A 16,237-nucleotide genomic window follows, 5' to 3' on the forward strand; every position below is an offset into this window, starting at 1 on the left:
GTGACACCCGACCTCGCTACGCCACTGGGTCTGTGTGTGTGTATGTGTGTCTGTGAACACGAAACCTTGAGTACCATTAAGACTAGATGAAATGTCAAATGTAAGTATAATATCAAATGTGTAGTTTTGTATCACCTTTTCAGTGTGACTAATTGTTTTCTCACCATCCTACTGTGACTAATAGTTTTTCACCATCCTACTGTAATTAATAGTTTTCTTACAATCCTACTGTAATTAATAGTTTTTTCACCATCCTAGTGTAACTAATTGTTATCTGACCATCCTACTGTAATTAATAGTTTTCTCACCATCCTACTGTAACTAATTGTTTTCTTACCATCCTGCTGTGACTGATAGTTGTCTCACCATCCTAGTGTAACTAATTGTTTTCTTACCATCATATTGTGACTAATAATTGTTTTTTAAGGATCGTACCATTTTTGGACATTAAGTTCGTGGGACGTCGTGGCTTAGCGGTCGAGCGCCAGACTGTAAACTCGAAGGTCTCGAGTTCGAATCCCCGTTAACTAAATGCAGCTGGGCACAGTGCTGACCACACTATCCCTTTATATGCCAAGGGCAAGAAACAAATGAATTCAACTTCTGTTTAAACTCGCAAAATTTCGTTCTGGACTTTTAATGCTTGTTCCTGTGGAATACGGTTTGTTTTTGTTACATATTCTTTTTGGTGTGTAGACGCTGAGCAGACAATGACTTTCTTATCACAACGTAAAATGACACTTTTTGTTAAGTCTTGAGTTAATCGGCGTCAATCTTTTATGAGAGAAAACATACGACTTAGTTCCAGCATTGGAATCCCATTTTTTTTTAAATTTCTCGTATACAGAGTCTAGAGCAGGGGAAAGTAGAAAACAACACGAGTTATTCCATAGGAACTCTCTAAAAGATAAAGTATAAGAAACATAAAAACCTGGGTTACATTCCCAGCACTTTGATGACAAATGGCGGCGAAATTAATGTTTATTGTTAAGTATTAAGTAAGTAGGCCTACTAGATCTTTGAAGTACTAGATTCTAGATCTAAGTATCATAAGTTAATCCAGATCTGCAATGGCACCTTGGACTAAAGAAGTTGGTCCATTAGGCAAGTCTCAGAAAGAAGTCGATCTCTTAAAGAAAAAGGTAGGCTCTCTCGGTAATCTATCGTTTTGGGTACGTAAAATCGCCCGCGGCTATTTATGTACGAAAACGTTACCTCATTGTCAAGGCTTTAATAGAAGTATATTGTCATACTTTTGTGTCAAATATTATAGATAAATGAATAATAAACCTAAATCAATGGCTAAATATATCGATATAGGCCAGAAATTAACTTTAAACAGCAGTGTCTGAGAGCAAGATTTGCTATATAAACAGCAGCTATTTGTAAAATAGAGTGACTTCCCCCTGAATCTGGCGCTAAAAGCTTATAAAAATAAAACTTAGACAAGATGGCTGCTATAGTAAATGAGCATGATTGCATCTGTTGGAAACATCGCTAGTCTTCATTTATTACGGAAAAGTTTTAATTCAATTGTTAAAAAAACAGGTACATAAATGAATCAAGTAAACATTTTTGAATTTTTTAAACATAAATCCTCCACAAAATGTAAAATAATTATTAAAATTGAAGGAGTCACCTGTTTTTCACATTACAAATCGCGGGCGATTTTACGTACCCAAAACGATAGATTACCGCTCTCTCTAACTAATAGTTTTTCTTACTAAATCTAGAATTTACTCAAATTTCAAATTAAACATGACTACTGAATGATAGACATCCATATTTAATCCATTAGGCACTAATTTTGAAGTTTTTAGTTCATTTTAAACTAAATTACTTAATTTAATATTTATTGACACTCACTGCCATGGCCAACACACCTCTCCATGACAACTCTACTTAAGCTTGAACGTAAAGAAAACCACAAATATGTTAGACTTTTTAAGTGGCCATGTACTCAGAGTTCCCCACTAGTGATCATCAAATAGCGGTCACGTGGTTTAAAAAAATAAATAAATTTGGTTGTCATTCAAAAGTCGTGTCTTATTTTAAAAAGTGCATGCAATATTTGATTTATTTCTTCATATAATGATAAAACTAATAATTCTACAACCTCCAATTCATTTTTGTGACCTCCGGGCTGATATTTTAGAAGTTCTATTAATTTGAATGAGACCGACTTTTGAATTTAGCCTCCGTTCTCCAAACCAAATTTTAAAATGCTTTTCTGGCATATCTAACCCTGCCACTTATGGTTTGTTGTTATGACACGGAAATCCCGCCATTTTGCGCGTGGTAAACATTTTTAAATGTAATTAGTTGAAGGTCTCTGGAATTTGGCCGTAAAATCGCCGGAAATCAAACGTCCGGTCCGGGCGCCATATTGTTGTTAGCAACCGACCACGCCTCCAAGTTAGCGAGAAATACTACTAACTAAATCTCTATCGAGTATCGTTTTGGGTACGTAAAATCGCCCGCGGCTAAATCTAGATCTAGTAATGTTAAAAACAGGTGACTCCTTAAATTTTAATAATTAATTCACATTTTGAGGAGGATTTATGTTTTTTAAAATACAAAAATGTTTCGAAGTGACTACGCGTCTCGCAAAGCGTGGCCCCTGCCCTAAAGAATATACTACGCGTCTCGCAGGTTTGATTTGCCATTTTGTAATGGAAAATGCTTACTTTTGAAATCTCTATCACATCCGCTGTGGTAGAGTCAACAGCGTGCCAGCTGTAGGCTGAAGTTCATAGACTCGGAGTTCAGAGTTCGAACCCGGGGTTAACTCCGCCGGTCCTTTTTTTTTTTTAAATTTTTTTTTTTCATTGAAAATATGACATAGACTATGATTCTTTTTTTTTTTTAAATAAAATTTCCAAACATCGTCACTGTCGTGATTGCTTGCCTTATGTTTACTATCCCGTAAGTGGAAAATCCCACCACGGCCCACGGTCGGCGAGGTTACGGTGAGTTCAGCAGCCCTAAAGCATGCGTCATAGACGTTCACACGAGATCGTCTGTCTTCACTTCTCTCTTCCTCCCACCCCCTTCCCCCTCAAGCAAATTGATTGTTTTTTTAAGTTCACGTAGGATAAATAATATAGACTTAGACTTTAGATCTACTATCACGCATGCTAGATAGCTAGGCCTAAAGGTTAAAGGAAAGTTTGATTTAGCTAGGTTGCTGCTAGATCTAGGACTATCATCTGACCTCACAAACTTTCCTTGACACTACACTGTACTGTTTTTTTTTACAAGTACTAGACTCTTAGGTGTTGAAATAATAAAGAGATCTAAATACACTTAAACTCGATCTAGATCTATGTCAACATTAAATTGTTACCATGAAAAAAAAATCGGGCAGTCCTGATATCTGTTTTTTTTAGATCGCGTGCCACCTAGGGTAAAGATTAAGCGTAATGCGGAGCGAACTGCGCAAAGGCGGCCTTACGCGTACCGCGAGGCGAACCGTTTCATTGTTTCATTTATCTTTATGTACCTGTTTTTAAACAATTGAATTAAAACTTTTCCGTAATACATGTGATGATGACTAGCAATGTTTCCAACAGATGCAACCATGCTCATTTACTATAGCAGCCATCTTGTTTAAGTTTTATTTTTATAAGCTTATAGCGTGAGATTCAGGGGGAAGCCACTCTATTTTACAAATGGCTGCTGTTTATATAGCAAATCTTGCTCTCAGACACTGCTGTTTAAAGTTAATTTCTGGCCTATATTGATATATTTACCCATTGATTTTGGTTTATTATTCATTTATCTATAATATTTGACGCAAATATATCACGATATACTTCTATTAAAGCCTTGACAATGAGTTAACTTTTTTGTACATTACTAGCCGCGGGCAAATTTACATACCTAAAACGATAATTACCGCTATGTCATATGCCATATTTTATTAATTTTAATGAAGTGACTACCCGGAAAAAGATTTTTCGCCCTAGCGTCTCCACCTGGTTGGTAAAAGATAGTTCTGCGCATGCGCAGTGACCTATGGCTGGGGTTGGTAAAACTCCATTTTAGCGTATTTTATTTGCCGCTTTACGTTCAATTCTGGTTAAGCGTATTTTATTATAAACAAAACCGAAACACACAAAAACGTTAGGAAAACACTAGGATTAGAGCTGGATCTATTTATTTTTTATATGAATGTGAGTTATTATTAGAAAAGGTAAAAACAAAACATAACAAAGCATTAGGACAGTTCAATTAAATAGCATGTGATTGTCAGCGGGAGAAAAATCTCTACATGGTCAAGGGTTACCAAAAAAAACTGAAACAAGATGGCTGCTGAAGTAAATGAGCTTGTTTGCATCTGACGAAAACATCGCTAGTCTATATTTTTGATTTTCTTACTAAATCTAAAATTTACCCAATTTTCAATTTAAACATGACCACTGAATGATAGACATCCATATTTAATCCATTAGGCACTAATTTTGAAGTTTTTAGTTCGTTTTAAACTAAATTACTTAATTTAATATTTATTGTCACTCACTGCCATGCACGACACACCTCTCCATGACAACCACTCTTACGTATGAAGCTAAAGAAAACCACAAATCCGGTTAGACTTTTTAAGTGGCCATGCACCCAGAGTTCCTCACTAGTGGACACCAAATAGCTGTCACTTGATGCAAAAAAAAAATTTGGTTGTCATTCAGAAGTTGTGTCTTATTTTAAAAAGTGCCTGCAATATTTGAATTATTTTTTTATAGAGTGATAACCCTAATAGCTCTACAACCTCCATTTCATTTTTGTACTCTCCAGGCTGATATTTGAAAAGTTCTATTAATTTTAATGACACCGACTTTTAAATTTAGCCTTCGTTCGCCAAAGCAAATTTTAAAATGCTGTTCTGGCATATATAGCCCTGCCACCTATAGCATGTTTTTATAACATGAAAACCCGCTATTTTGCTCGTGGTAAACATTTTTAAAAGTAATTCTAAGAATGTCTCTGGAACTAAGACAAAAAATCGTTGGAAGTCATGCATCCGGTCCGTATGACATATTGTTGTTAGCAACCAGCCGCGACTCCGATGTAGCGAGCAATACTACATATTTATTACTGAAAAGCTTAAATACAATTGTTTAAAAACAGTTACAATAAACTGGGAGTGATCTCCACTAAACTTTCTCGAATATTTTTATATAAAATAACAGGGGATGGGAACTCGGGCTATAGACATGATTTTTAATCCATTTTAAATACTTAAAGTTTTAAAAATAGAATAAAATCTCGTAGACAAATTAATTGCACACCAAGTGAATGCGAAATAAAAAAGCGCATAATAGTGCGCAATATTATTAGTACTTTTAAAATTTACATTAGTTTTTTGAGAAATCGGAAGTAGCGTAAATTACTACTTCCGGTCAACGGAAATTACTCAAAATTTAACAGAAGGTAGAGAATTAGATCTTTTACTTACATGTGAAATTTCATGTATCTATCTGAAATAGTACTCAAGTTATAGGCTTTTGAAAAATTCAAAGTAGAAAAAGTACCACTTCCGGTTGTCGGAAATCGCTCAAAAGTTGATACGGATCTACGATTTTGATATAATACTTATATATGAAATTTCATCAACCTAGCTGTAACGGTACTCAAGTTATCCTGTTTACACACGGACACACAGACACACACACAGACATACGGACAAGATTGCAAAATTATGTTTTTCCGTATCAGTGAGGTGTAAAACGTTGAGATTTGTAAAAATCTCGATTTTTTTTTTTTGCATGATTGCAATACTTTCTCTATACTACGTATATACGAGAAAGTAAAAATGAAACTTTGAAACATTTTTGTATTTTTCTAAACATAAATCCTCATAAAAATGTGAAATAATTGCCAAAATTTAATGAGTCACCTTTTTTCACATTACTAGTCTTGGCCGATTTTACTTTTTACTAAAACGATAGATTACCAAAATAATTCATAATAAATAGGCCTGGGCCTATAATTAACATTATAATAAGTTTAATTTTAAGTTTTCGGTATTGCCATGTAGTACAAAGTTCCCCTTTCAAACCTGACGGTCTATGGGGCAAGTGAAGTAGAGTTCACTTGTTTCTATGACCTCGGCATATGAAGAGATAGTGTGGTCAGCACTATGCCCAGCTGCCTTTACTTTCCCTAACGTGAGTTAGGTACCTATCAGGGTTGGGTGGGTTCATGGATGGTCTACTGACTTGAACCCGGATTCGAACTCGAGACTTGCGGGTTAGCAGTCCAGCTCTCTACCACTAGACCACTCCGTCCGTTTTGCCATGGATAAGTAAGTAATCTGCTGTTCTAGGTATGTAAAAATTGGTGAGGCTAGCAAAGTGAAAGAAAGTTGACAATTGATATTCAAGATTGACTTTCATGTCATGTGTGTGTTGTCTCTCCCCCCCCCCCCCCCCCCCCCTGCCAAAACCAAGCAATTTGAAAATGTAGGCCTACTTTGGGTCATTGTAAGTTGGAATAACATTTTAGACCTTTAGTACCACACATGCAAGAGCAGTAAAAATACTTAATTTGCTGTTAAATAACGTTAAAATTACATAATAGAAGAGAATAAATTAATTAGATTTTATTGAACAGTAAAAAAAAAAAAAAATCATCCGACCAAAAAGTACGAAGTATTGTCTTTATTAAATGGACTATATTTTATTCTAATTTTTAAAAATACCTCTTCCTACCTTTGGCCGTAAAATAACACTTTGTAGACATTGAATAATTAAAATGAAATAGTAGGGCATTCCATTTTAGATCACGCTCAGCCTAATGAACAGATTAACAAGAGCGCAATGATCTACGTAAATGCAGCCTTATTTTTACCCAATTACCCATCACACTCACAGCTAAAAATAAAACATGGAAGGAGTAGTAGAATGTACATTTTCATTTTATAAATTGTCTGTTTTTCGCTTAAAGTAAAAGATAACCTACTGATGAGGAGCTCTCCTGTATGATTAGCTCTATGTACTGCTGCCTTTACTTTCCATAACCAAAGTCAGATACCCATCTAAGCTGAGTGGATTCATAGTCAGCCAACAGACTTGAGCTTGTAATCTGAACTCAAACGATCAAGTTAGCAGTCGAGTGCTCTACCATCCATCTATGTCATCCCATCAAATTTTTCATAGATATGTTTATTCCTGTATTTTCATATTGTTCTTGCTCTAATATTTTAATAGGTTGACCTGATTATAAAAGAATCAAACAAAGTCATAAAAACAACGGGTAACAAAAATGAAGACAAAGACAAAAAGTTGGAGGAAATGTATCAAAAGTAAGGTTTTTCAAAAACTAATTTATTATTTTAGACTGTTAAATTATTCATGTTTTAACTCTGTAGCACAAATTAGAAGATTAAACTTTTGAGTGTTTCAAATTTTAAAAATTACAGATGCATCGATGCTAAAAAATCTGTTGAAAATCTTCATAGTGATGTTGAAAAATTAAAAGAGGTAAAAACTGCCAAGCTGTGTTTCAATTAAAGTTTGGTTTATTGCAATTTTATCTATTATTACCTTTAGATAACTTGTGAAAACCTTTAAGCCATCAACCATTAAATGTTCGCAGCATTTACTTACATTTCAACTTGCCTACAAACCTGCACAGCATCAACTAATACATTTGATCAATAATTCATATTCATATAGAATGTATCAGATACATATAAAATATTTGTTTAAAATTATTATATACAACACATATTTGTAAAATGTTTTTATGTGATGCAGCTGTAAAATATCAATATGCATTATTTACTTCAAGGAGGGTGAGCCAACCAAACTAAAAGACTTTGAAAAGAAAAAATTGGCAGAGTTGAATCGACTTGGTGTAATGAAGGTATAGCAATTTCCTATTAAGTCTATAAACATTTAAAAGTAAACATTCTGTAGAACAAAATCTATACTATAGCTTTATGTATTTAAAAAAGTAAAGTTTTTGTTTCAATTCAGACTCAACTAGGCGAAACTATGTCTAAGATTCTTCCCAACACAAATGAAGCACAGTTTTTAAAGTTAGTATATTTTGAAATACCTTTAAAAAATTCAGTATATCTTATTTTCTGCTGTTAAGTTGTGTTTATTAAATTGTATTTTTTTCGGTAGCTTTCCAGTATTTGTAATTTGCAGAATTTAAAGTTTTTAAATTGAAAAATATATATATATTCTTTTATTTTTATTAATCATTCATAGAAGTCATCTGACCAAAGAGGAAAAAGAGAAAGAAGAAGAGGGTATGAATTATAAATTGTTTTTCTAAAAAGCCATTCAAAATTTAATTTAACTTATATTATTTATACTGGCCTATATTTAAATTGGATAAATAATTCTTCCATTTTCACTAATGGCCTTATGGGATTTAGCTCTATTTTTACCATCACTTTACAACAGCTGAGCTGATAGCACTGAACTCATACCAAGAAAAAGCATACCTTAATTTTTGGAATATTTGTTATGTATATTTTTATTATTATGTTGATAGATGAAGATGAAGATGGTGAAGAAGAGGAAGAAGTTGATGAAGAAGAGGATGAATCTGAGGAAGAGGATGATGGAGATGAAGAAGAAGAAGAAGAAACAACCTCCCCTGCTGGTGCTAAGCAAATAAAACCAGCGTGAGTTTCAATTTTTTTTTACCGGCTTCCCTTCTGGATCTTATTTGTTTACTTAACACCTGAAGCAATTCATGGACTTTATGTTGAAATTAATTATTTTGATACACTCGAGGATTGTAATATACCAATTAGAACTATATATTGGATGGTTTCTCCTAACGTATAACCTTTTTAAATAAGTGACATTTATTTGTTTATGCATGTTTTAATTCATGTTTTTAGACATCATGTCATAAAAAAACAGTTGGTTGAGGAAGAAGCTGCTACTGATGATGAGGATGAAGATGACGATGAAGATGATGATTATGTTGATGAAGAAGAGGAGGAAAAGTTGAAAATTTCACCACAAGCTAAGCATGGGTAACAAAGCCTCTGCTTCAGTTTTGTTATTTTAAACCTCTTTCAAGAACAACAAATATGTCTTAGAAAAATAAGTATGACCTTAGTTTAACTGTCGTTGTTTGAAATAAATTTATGTGGCAGTAAGTATGAACTCAGAAATAAAGACGTGTCTTTTACAATAGTATTAATATATTTTAGTTAAAAAAAATTTGTCAGTTAACTTAACATTCTAATATCCATTCCAATAATTTATTGCTGTTCCTATTGAAGTATTTGCATTTTTTAACCATTTCTGATGTAAATATTTTTTAAAAAAATATTTATTTTTATATTTTTATACATAACCTCGATGATCTTTAATGGTATTGATTAAATGAGAGTGATCAATATAAATATGCTAAAGAATTAAACCTTCATTTTGTAGTTGTATAAGTACATTTCCATTATTAGAAGTTAGTCAGTCTGAAATACAAAAACATACTTATTTTATATCAATACTAGATTTATTAAAATAAAATTATAGTCACAAATTTTAAATGAAAAAAAACTTCTATATTTGGAAAGGGTATTTTAAAATTACAGCCTTTTTGGTTGATCCCATTTATTCTTGAATTGATTTATTTCTATGTAAAATACAATTTTGTATAAATGTTAATGAACAGCAAAAAAACTGAAGCAGTAAAAGAAGAAGAGGAAGATGATGATGAAGATGATGATGATGATGATGATGATGATGATGATGATGATGATGAAGAGAGTGAAGAAGAAAATAAAAAAGATGCAAGATCAGTAGAAAAAGACAAGTCGAAACAATCAGAAAAGAAAGGGAAGCAAAAAGAAGTGGGTCATGATAAAAATGCTAATCACCCGGTGAGGTTAAAACAAATGTTGTAAAATAAAAGATACTTCACCTACCCTGTTAGCAATTTGGTTTTATAATCCACCTTCTACAGTTTTAACAAATTTCAAAATGTCTTTAAACATTGAATTTTATTATGATAAAACACATCGTTGTAACAACTTATTTTATTTTAAAACATTAATCATAACTATAATTTTTTTAAAAATTTCTTTACTTTTTGTAAAAAAAAAAAATTTGCTATCAAACAATGTTCTACTTCTATAGTATTGACAGTTGAATACTATTAGGTATTTAGTCATGCCAGAGTGTAATATGTTAAAATTATCTTCTGATCAGGTCATACAGTTTATCACAATTGATGATTATGAAGGAGAGGAAGATGGAGATTTGGATTTCAAAACTGGAGAAATATTGACAGTGGTAGATGCTAGGTACAGTATACTAAATTCATTTTTTGATTCTTTCCTTGTTGTTTTGTTTTTATGTTGTCAGTTGCTGCAGAAATACTTGGTTTATTTTTTTTTTAATGTTGTCTCGTCTAGCCCTTTGTTTTTGGGTTTCAATGTTAGTTTTATCACTTAGTTTATGACTTGTTACTTTCGACCATGTTTGTTGTGTCACTTCCTTTAGAGTCTCATTGATCTTGCATTAAACCATTGCATTATCTGATGATATAAATTATCTTTTATGTTTCACTTTTAGTCGAGATGATGGGTGGTGGCTTGCTAAAAATCAGACAGGAAAGACAGGCTTAGTGCCGTCCACTTATCTGAAGGTAGTTTATAAAATCTAAGCAAACTATTTTATGTACTGTAAATACATTTTGTATCTAAGAAAAAAATACATGCTTTGCTACTGCTTAAACTGAACTGGTCTGAGTATTTATTAAGAATTCTTTTACATTTTATGAACACCTTTTGGGAAAAAGATAACATTTGAAATTTGTTTTCTTTTATGCTGTGTGCTGCTTGCCAATAAGTTAATGAAACAATACTATTTTTTAGGAGCATAGAAGTCATGATGATGATGATGATGAAAATGATGACGATGAAGGTAAGTTTTTCTATAACTGATTCATAATGGAGCTGAAGATTTATTTTGTTAGATTATTTTTTTGGTGTTATGAATAATTTTTGTATCACTAGAAGAATCTGAAGAAGAGGAAGGGATGGATCAAACAGATCAGACAACACCATCTAAGAGAAGGTAAAAACAGTCTCATAGCTGAACAATACTTTTTTATCAGCATATTAGTTTCTGTTGTGTAATGCATTATTTTGTTGTTTCTTTTTTACTTTCTCGTGTATACGAAGTATAGAGAAAGTATTGTAATCATGCAAAAAAAAATAATCGAGATTTTAACAAATCTCGACGTTTTACACCTCACTGATACGGAAAAAGATAATTTTGCAATCTTGTCCGTATGTGTGTGTGTGTGTCTGTGTGTGTGTAAACTCGACAACTTGAGTACCGTTACAGCTAGGTTGATGAAATTTCTTATATAAGTATTTTATCAAAATCGTAGATCTGTATCAACTTTTGAGCGATTTCCTATAACCAGAAGTGGTACTTTTTCTACTTTGAATTTTTCAAAAGCCTATAGCTTGAGTACTATTTCAGATAGATAAATGAAATTTCACATGTAAGTAAAATATCTAATTCTCTACCTTCTGTCAACTTTTGAGTAAATTCCGTTGACTGGAAGTACTAATTTACGCTATTTCCGATTTCTCAAAAAACGCATGTAAATTTATAAAATACTCATAATATTGCGCACTATTATGCACATTTTATTAGGCATTCACTTGGTGTGCAATTTTTTTTTTTACAAGATTCCATTCTATTATAAAAAGTAAGTAATTAAAAATGGATTACAAATATTGTCTATGTCCTGAGTTGCCATCCCTCGTAGTTTTATTTTAGAATATTCGAGAAAGTTTAGGGGAGATCACTCCCGGTTTATTTAATTAAGAAATAAAAAATATTAAAATGTTTGTTCAGTTATACAATAAGACAAATGATATTTCAATCAGATAAGTAAATTAATTTATTTAAAAAAAACTCAGAAAAACCAATTAAGCTGTTAGGTTTAAGTTATTTCAATTTTTGAAAAATTGTAACTGTTTTTTCTGATGAAGCCCTAACACTGAAACTTTGTTTCTTGAGTTTTCTGTTTTCTACATCAGTTTTTTAGTTATATTTCTATTTCAGTGGTAAAAAGCTATGGCAAGGTGTCAAGAAAGCTTTAGCAGAGGTAAACATTTATTTTTTCTTTTAAGACTAGTGTGATGAACTTCCTATCAGAGAGAAGTTTTAAAATGTTACAAAAAGTAGGTTTACATTGTTGTGTGTGTGTGTGCCTCAATAATACAATATTTGATCTCAGACAACAGTTTCAGACGTCTTACATGCAATGGGTGCTGTGCCTTCTGGCTTTAGACCTTCAACGCTATGTAGAAAGTTTAATGAAGGTAATGATTGATACACCTAAACTGTTTTCATGGAGGTAACTTAATTTAGTCCATTAAATGCATAATTTACGATCTTTGGATTTTTATTTTTATTTTTTTATTTTTAGTAATTCATAAATATTTATACCAATACTGTAATTCTGACCAAAGAAAGCCCTAAAGTAATACATGATTTGATCTAAACCTATAGGTGACACATACAGATTTGCTAATTACCTGATGCCAAAACTCAGTCAGTCCAACCTGACCTATAAAGATTTGTTCTTTGATCCAGCCACAAATAAGGTACAAATAATTTATATATTTCCTACTACAATTCTGGAAAATTACGTCTGTGATATGAGTCAAGAATGTAAAACAAGTAGATTAACCCTGTGTTAGTAGCTGTTGTGTTTTACAAAGTGGTCATCGACTACATGCTAACATTGTTTGAGTTATAAGTAAAAAAAATTTTCGCTCCACGCAGATACGCCCAAGGCCCACTAGGATTGAGAGAGTCGTCACGCTGGTCTCATGCCAACAGATCCCTCCCCCAGGTGCAGGTTGGTATCTTTGGAAGTTTTTTGTATAGAAGTTGAAGCTAGCCTAGTTCAGATCATTAGAAGGTTTTTGTATAGAAGTTGAAGCCAGCCTTAAATTCTCTAGTTCAGATCATTAGAAGGTTTTTGTATAGAAGTTAGAGCTAGCCTTAAATTCTCTAGTTCAGATCATTAGAAGGTTTTTGTATAGAAGTTAGAGCTAGCCTTAAATTCTCTAGTTCAGATCGTTAGAAGGTTTTTGTATAGAAGTTAGAGCTAACCCAATATTCTCTAGTTCAGATCATGAGAAGGTTTTTGTATAGAAGTTGAAGCCAGCCTTAAATTCTCTAGTTCAGATCATTAGAAGGTTTTTGTATAGAAGTATAGAAGTTAGAGCTAGCCTTAAATTTTTATTTCAGATCATTAGAAGGTTTTTGTATAGAACTTAGAGCTAGCCTTAAATTCTCTAGTTCAGATCGTTAGAAGGTTTTTGTATAGAAGTTAGAGCTAACCCAATATTCTCTAGTTCAGATCATTAGAAGGTTTTTGTATAGAAGTTAGAGCTAGCCTTAAATTCTCTAGTTCAGATCATTAGAAAGTTTTTGTATAGAAGTTAGAGCTAACCCAATATTCTCTAATTCAGTTGAGTCTGACCACAATATATCCCCCTTTATGCTGAGGTTATTTAAACTACTTTATCTGTATATGATGATTATACTCAGTGAATTATTTTTTATAAGGCAATTGTTAAGGCTAGTAATATGAAAAGAATCAATTTTTAATAATAGTAACTTAATTTTTAAATATAAAGTGTATATTGGATGTAATATTAGCTATGCACTAAAAATTGTAGTGAATAACTGTTATTTAGATAAAGTTGAATTTGAAACTGATGTATATTAGAAGTCATTGCAAAACAGAAACAGGGTGACACTATTCAACTTTTGACACCAAAACAAATATAAGCGCTCTTCAATGATAAAGTCTGTCCTTGTTCAGTTCAACTTATTATATTTATATAGTTTTATACACCCGTTTACTCTATACAAGATGGGATGGCACCCTTAGTTTCCACACCAGGTACTACTCAGACCAGTGAAGCCATTATTGCTCACCATATTGATACAGCTAGAAGATGCTATTGTGTAGTAAGCACATTTTTTTTCCCTGTACTACATAGGTCTTGAAGTTACAGACAGACATGTAAGGATGTGTTTGTTTGATGGGACACATGTAAGTTTCCTGTAATTACAAATTATTGGTATGGATTTATTTCTCTAATAACTTAAAATAATAAACTAAATAATATTTAAAGATATTATCATTTCTTAATTATCGTGTAAAAAGTTTATTCATCAATTTTTAAATTTATAATTCATTAAATTTAAAATTAATTGCTAATTAATTTTTACAACTATGTTTTTTTCTCAGCTTTAAATCTTTATGATTATAATTTTCTTGTATAAGAAAGTTCTCAACACTGTGGAGTTAGTTTTCCCAAGTATACTATGGTTATATTTTTTTATCCTCACAGATTCTCAGCAACATCCATGCTGTGCGTGTATCATCTGTTGATAAGACACAGCGTGTTTGGAGCTTCACGACAAAGGTACAGGAATAGTTCTTCGGCTGGAATATCACTCACTCACTCACCTGCTCACTCACAAACTCACTCACTCACTCACCTGCTCACTCACTCACCTGCTCACTCACTCTCTCACTCACCTGCTCACTCACTCACCTGCTCACTCACAAACTCTCACTCTGGAGCTGGGCCTCAGATTTTTAAATTGTTATATCAGTAAAACTTACCTTTTCGAACCTCATGATTCATGGGGCAAGTGAAGTAGAGTTCACCTGTTTCTGTGACCTCTACATATGAAGGGATAGTGTGGTCAGCACTGTGCCCAACCAGTTTACTTTCCCTAATGTAAGTCTGGCACCCTTCAGAGCTGGGTTGACTCAGAAATTTTGTACTAACTTGAACCCTGATTCAAGCTCGAGACTTTCGGGTTAGCAGTTGAGCATTCTACTGCTAGGCCACCCCATGCTTGTTATATGAATAGGACATTCACATTCATCCATTCTGTTTTAAATGATTAATTTGAATAATAAAAGGGTAAAAATATATGTCGAGTTGATAAAGCAATGTGAACATTTAAAAAAAAAGGTAAACAGAAATTTATTTATTTTAAAATAAAAAAAAACCAAGCTAACTACAGATGAATAAATTGTTATGAACATCAATACAGTGAATCAGTAATGATGATATTATCCAAGGGTTCCAAACATATTTATATTTGACTGAGCTAATTTAATTTTTAAAAATCTTGTTCTTTAAACTTGTCTGACCTTTCAACTTTTCCAGATGTCTGAGCTGATGGACCCCTCTACACATGCTGAAGTTTTTGTCCGCACCAGTAACAACATGGACACTATTGGTTGGTATCTGCAAACACTGAGTTGTATTTTTACTATCAAATTGATCACTCTTTTGTTTTTAAAAATGGTCTTGTGTGACCTGGGCTTGGTCCAGTTAGCTTTTAGATGATACCTGGCAGTAGAAGTGAAAGTAGCTGGTCACACCAATCCATTGTTTGCTAATACTTTAGAAACAGGTGGCCTCTATTTCCTCTGCCTACAAGTTCTTGTAAAATAATTTATAAAAATATTTAAAAATACTTAAAGAAAGAAATTTTTATCTGGCCAGTAAAATTGTTTTATTCCTGTATTCATCAGGTGTTTTGTTTGAGCTTTGCATTTCCTATACCAGAACGGTGAGTTTGATATTTTGTTTTGTGTGTAATCTCTGGTGTATGCCTGTTAGTGTACTCACTCTTTAACTTTTTGTGGACAAAGGTAGCAAATTAACTCGAATAAGAATTCAGTTAATTATTGCAACTATTTGACACAAACTACACCTAAATGCAACTCCCTGTAATCTTATTCTTCAATTTTTTTACAATTATTATAGTAAAAAGTGTTAGAAAAATTAACTGTGTTGTTTATATTAATATTAGTTTTTAATATTATTATTATTATATAAATCATAGTACTAAGCAGTTGTCTAGCTTGTTTAGTCTTATTAAAGCTTTCTTATAGTAACTGAATAGTTGATGAAATGGTGAAACATTTTTTTTTTATTTCACACTGACAAGATTGAAGGAGTGAAGGTATGAAAGCTGTCTGACATTTAGAGTGTAGAAAGCCCCTAATATCTCGTTGAATTCATTAATTTAACAACCTGCAGTGTAGTTGAACCTACTGTGTTATTTTTCACTTCATAATCCAGATAATATTCATAATATTGTTGTTTAATTTGTTAAAGCATCATGACCGCTCAATTACCTTGTTTAAAAGCTAAATCATCATGACAGTTCAATTACCTAAACCTAGCAAATAT

General features: G+C 32.5%; 1 protein-coding gene across 7 annotated transcripts in view; it reads left to right on the forward strand.

The window, feature by feature from the left end:
• The first annotated feature begins 922 nt into the window (after positions 1-922).
• Positions 923-16,237, forward strand: part of LOC131952642 (nephrocystin-1) — a 28,874-nt gene continuing 13,559 nt past the window's right edge. For 3 of the 7 annotated variants that reach the window (XM_059315393.1, XM_059315388.1, XM_059315392.1), the window contains exons 1-21: positions 923-1,142; positions 7,209-7,303; positions 7,421-7,481; positions 7,792-7,866; positions 7,980-8,041; positions 8,220-8,260; positions 8,509-8,641; positions 8,864-9,001; positions 9,646-9,853; positions 10,182-10,276; positions 10,548-10,620; positions 10,850-10,898; positions 10,991-11,051; positions 12,057-12,099; positions 12,232-12,316; positions 12,507-12,601; positions 12,783-12,858; positions 14,015-14,067; positions 14,369-14,443; positions 15,203-15,275; positions 15,574-15,611. In XM_059315393.1, the coding sequence (XP_059171376.1) occupies positions 1,071-1,142; positions 7,209-7,303; positions 7,421-7,481; positions 7,792-7,866; positions 7,980-8,041; positions 8,220-8,260; positions 8,509-8,641; positions 8,864-9,001; positions 9,646-9,853; positions 10,182-10,276; positions 10,548-10,620; positions 10,850-10,898; positions 10,991-11,051; positions 12,057-12,099; positions 12,232-12,316; positions 12,507-12,601; positions 12,783-12,858; positions 14,015-14,067; positions 14,369-14,443; positions 15,203-15,275; positions 15,574-15,611 (1,701 nt within the window). In that variant the 5' untranslated portion in view covers positions 923-1,070. Of the gene's footprint in view, positions 1,143-7,208; positions 7,304-7,420; positions 7,482-7,791; positions 7,867-7,979; positions 8,042-8,219; positions 8,261-8,508; positions 8,642-8,863; positions 9,002-9,645; positions 9,854-10,181; positions 10,277-10,547; positions 10,621-10,849; positions 10,899-10,990; positions 11,052-12,056; positions 12,100-12,231; positions 12,317-12,506; positions 12,602-12,782; positions 12,859-14,014; positions 14,068-14,368; positions 14,444-15,202; positions 15,276-15,573; positions 15,612-15,992; positions 16,008-16,237 lie in introns of all 7 variants that reach the window. The other 4 variants (XM_059315391.1, XM_059315394.1, XM_059315389.1 and 1 more) reach the window with 4 other exon arrangements.

The sequence above is a fragment of the Physella acuta genome, unplaced genomic scaffold, assembly GCF_028476545.2.
Source record: "Physella acuta isolate Inbredline_101_S28 unplaced genomic scaffold, ASM2847654v3 ptg000883l, whole genome shotgun sequence".
NCBI classification, from domain to species: domain Eukaryota; kingdom Metazoa; phylum Mollusca; class Gastropoda; family Physidae; genus Physella; species Physella acuta.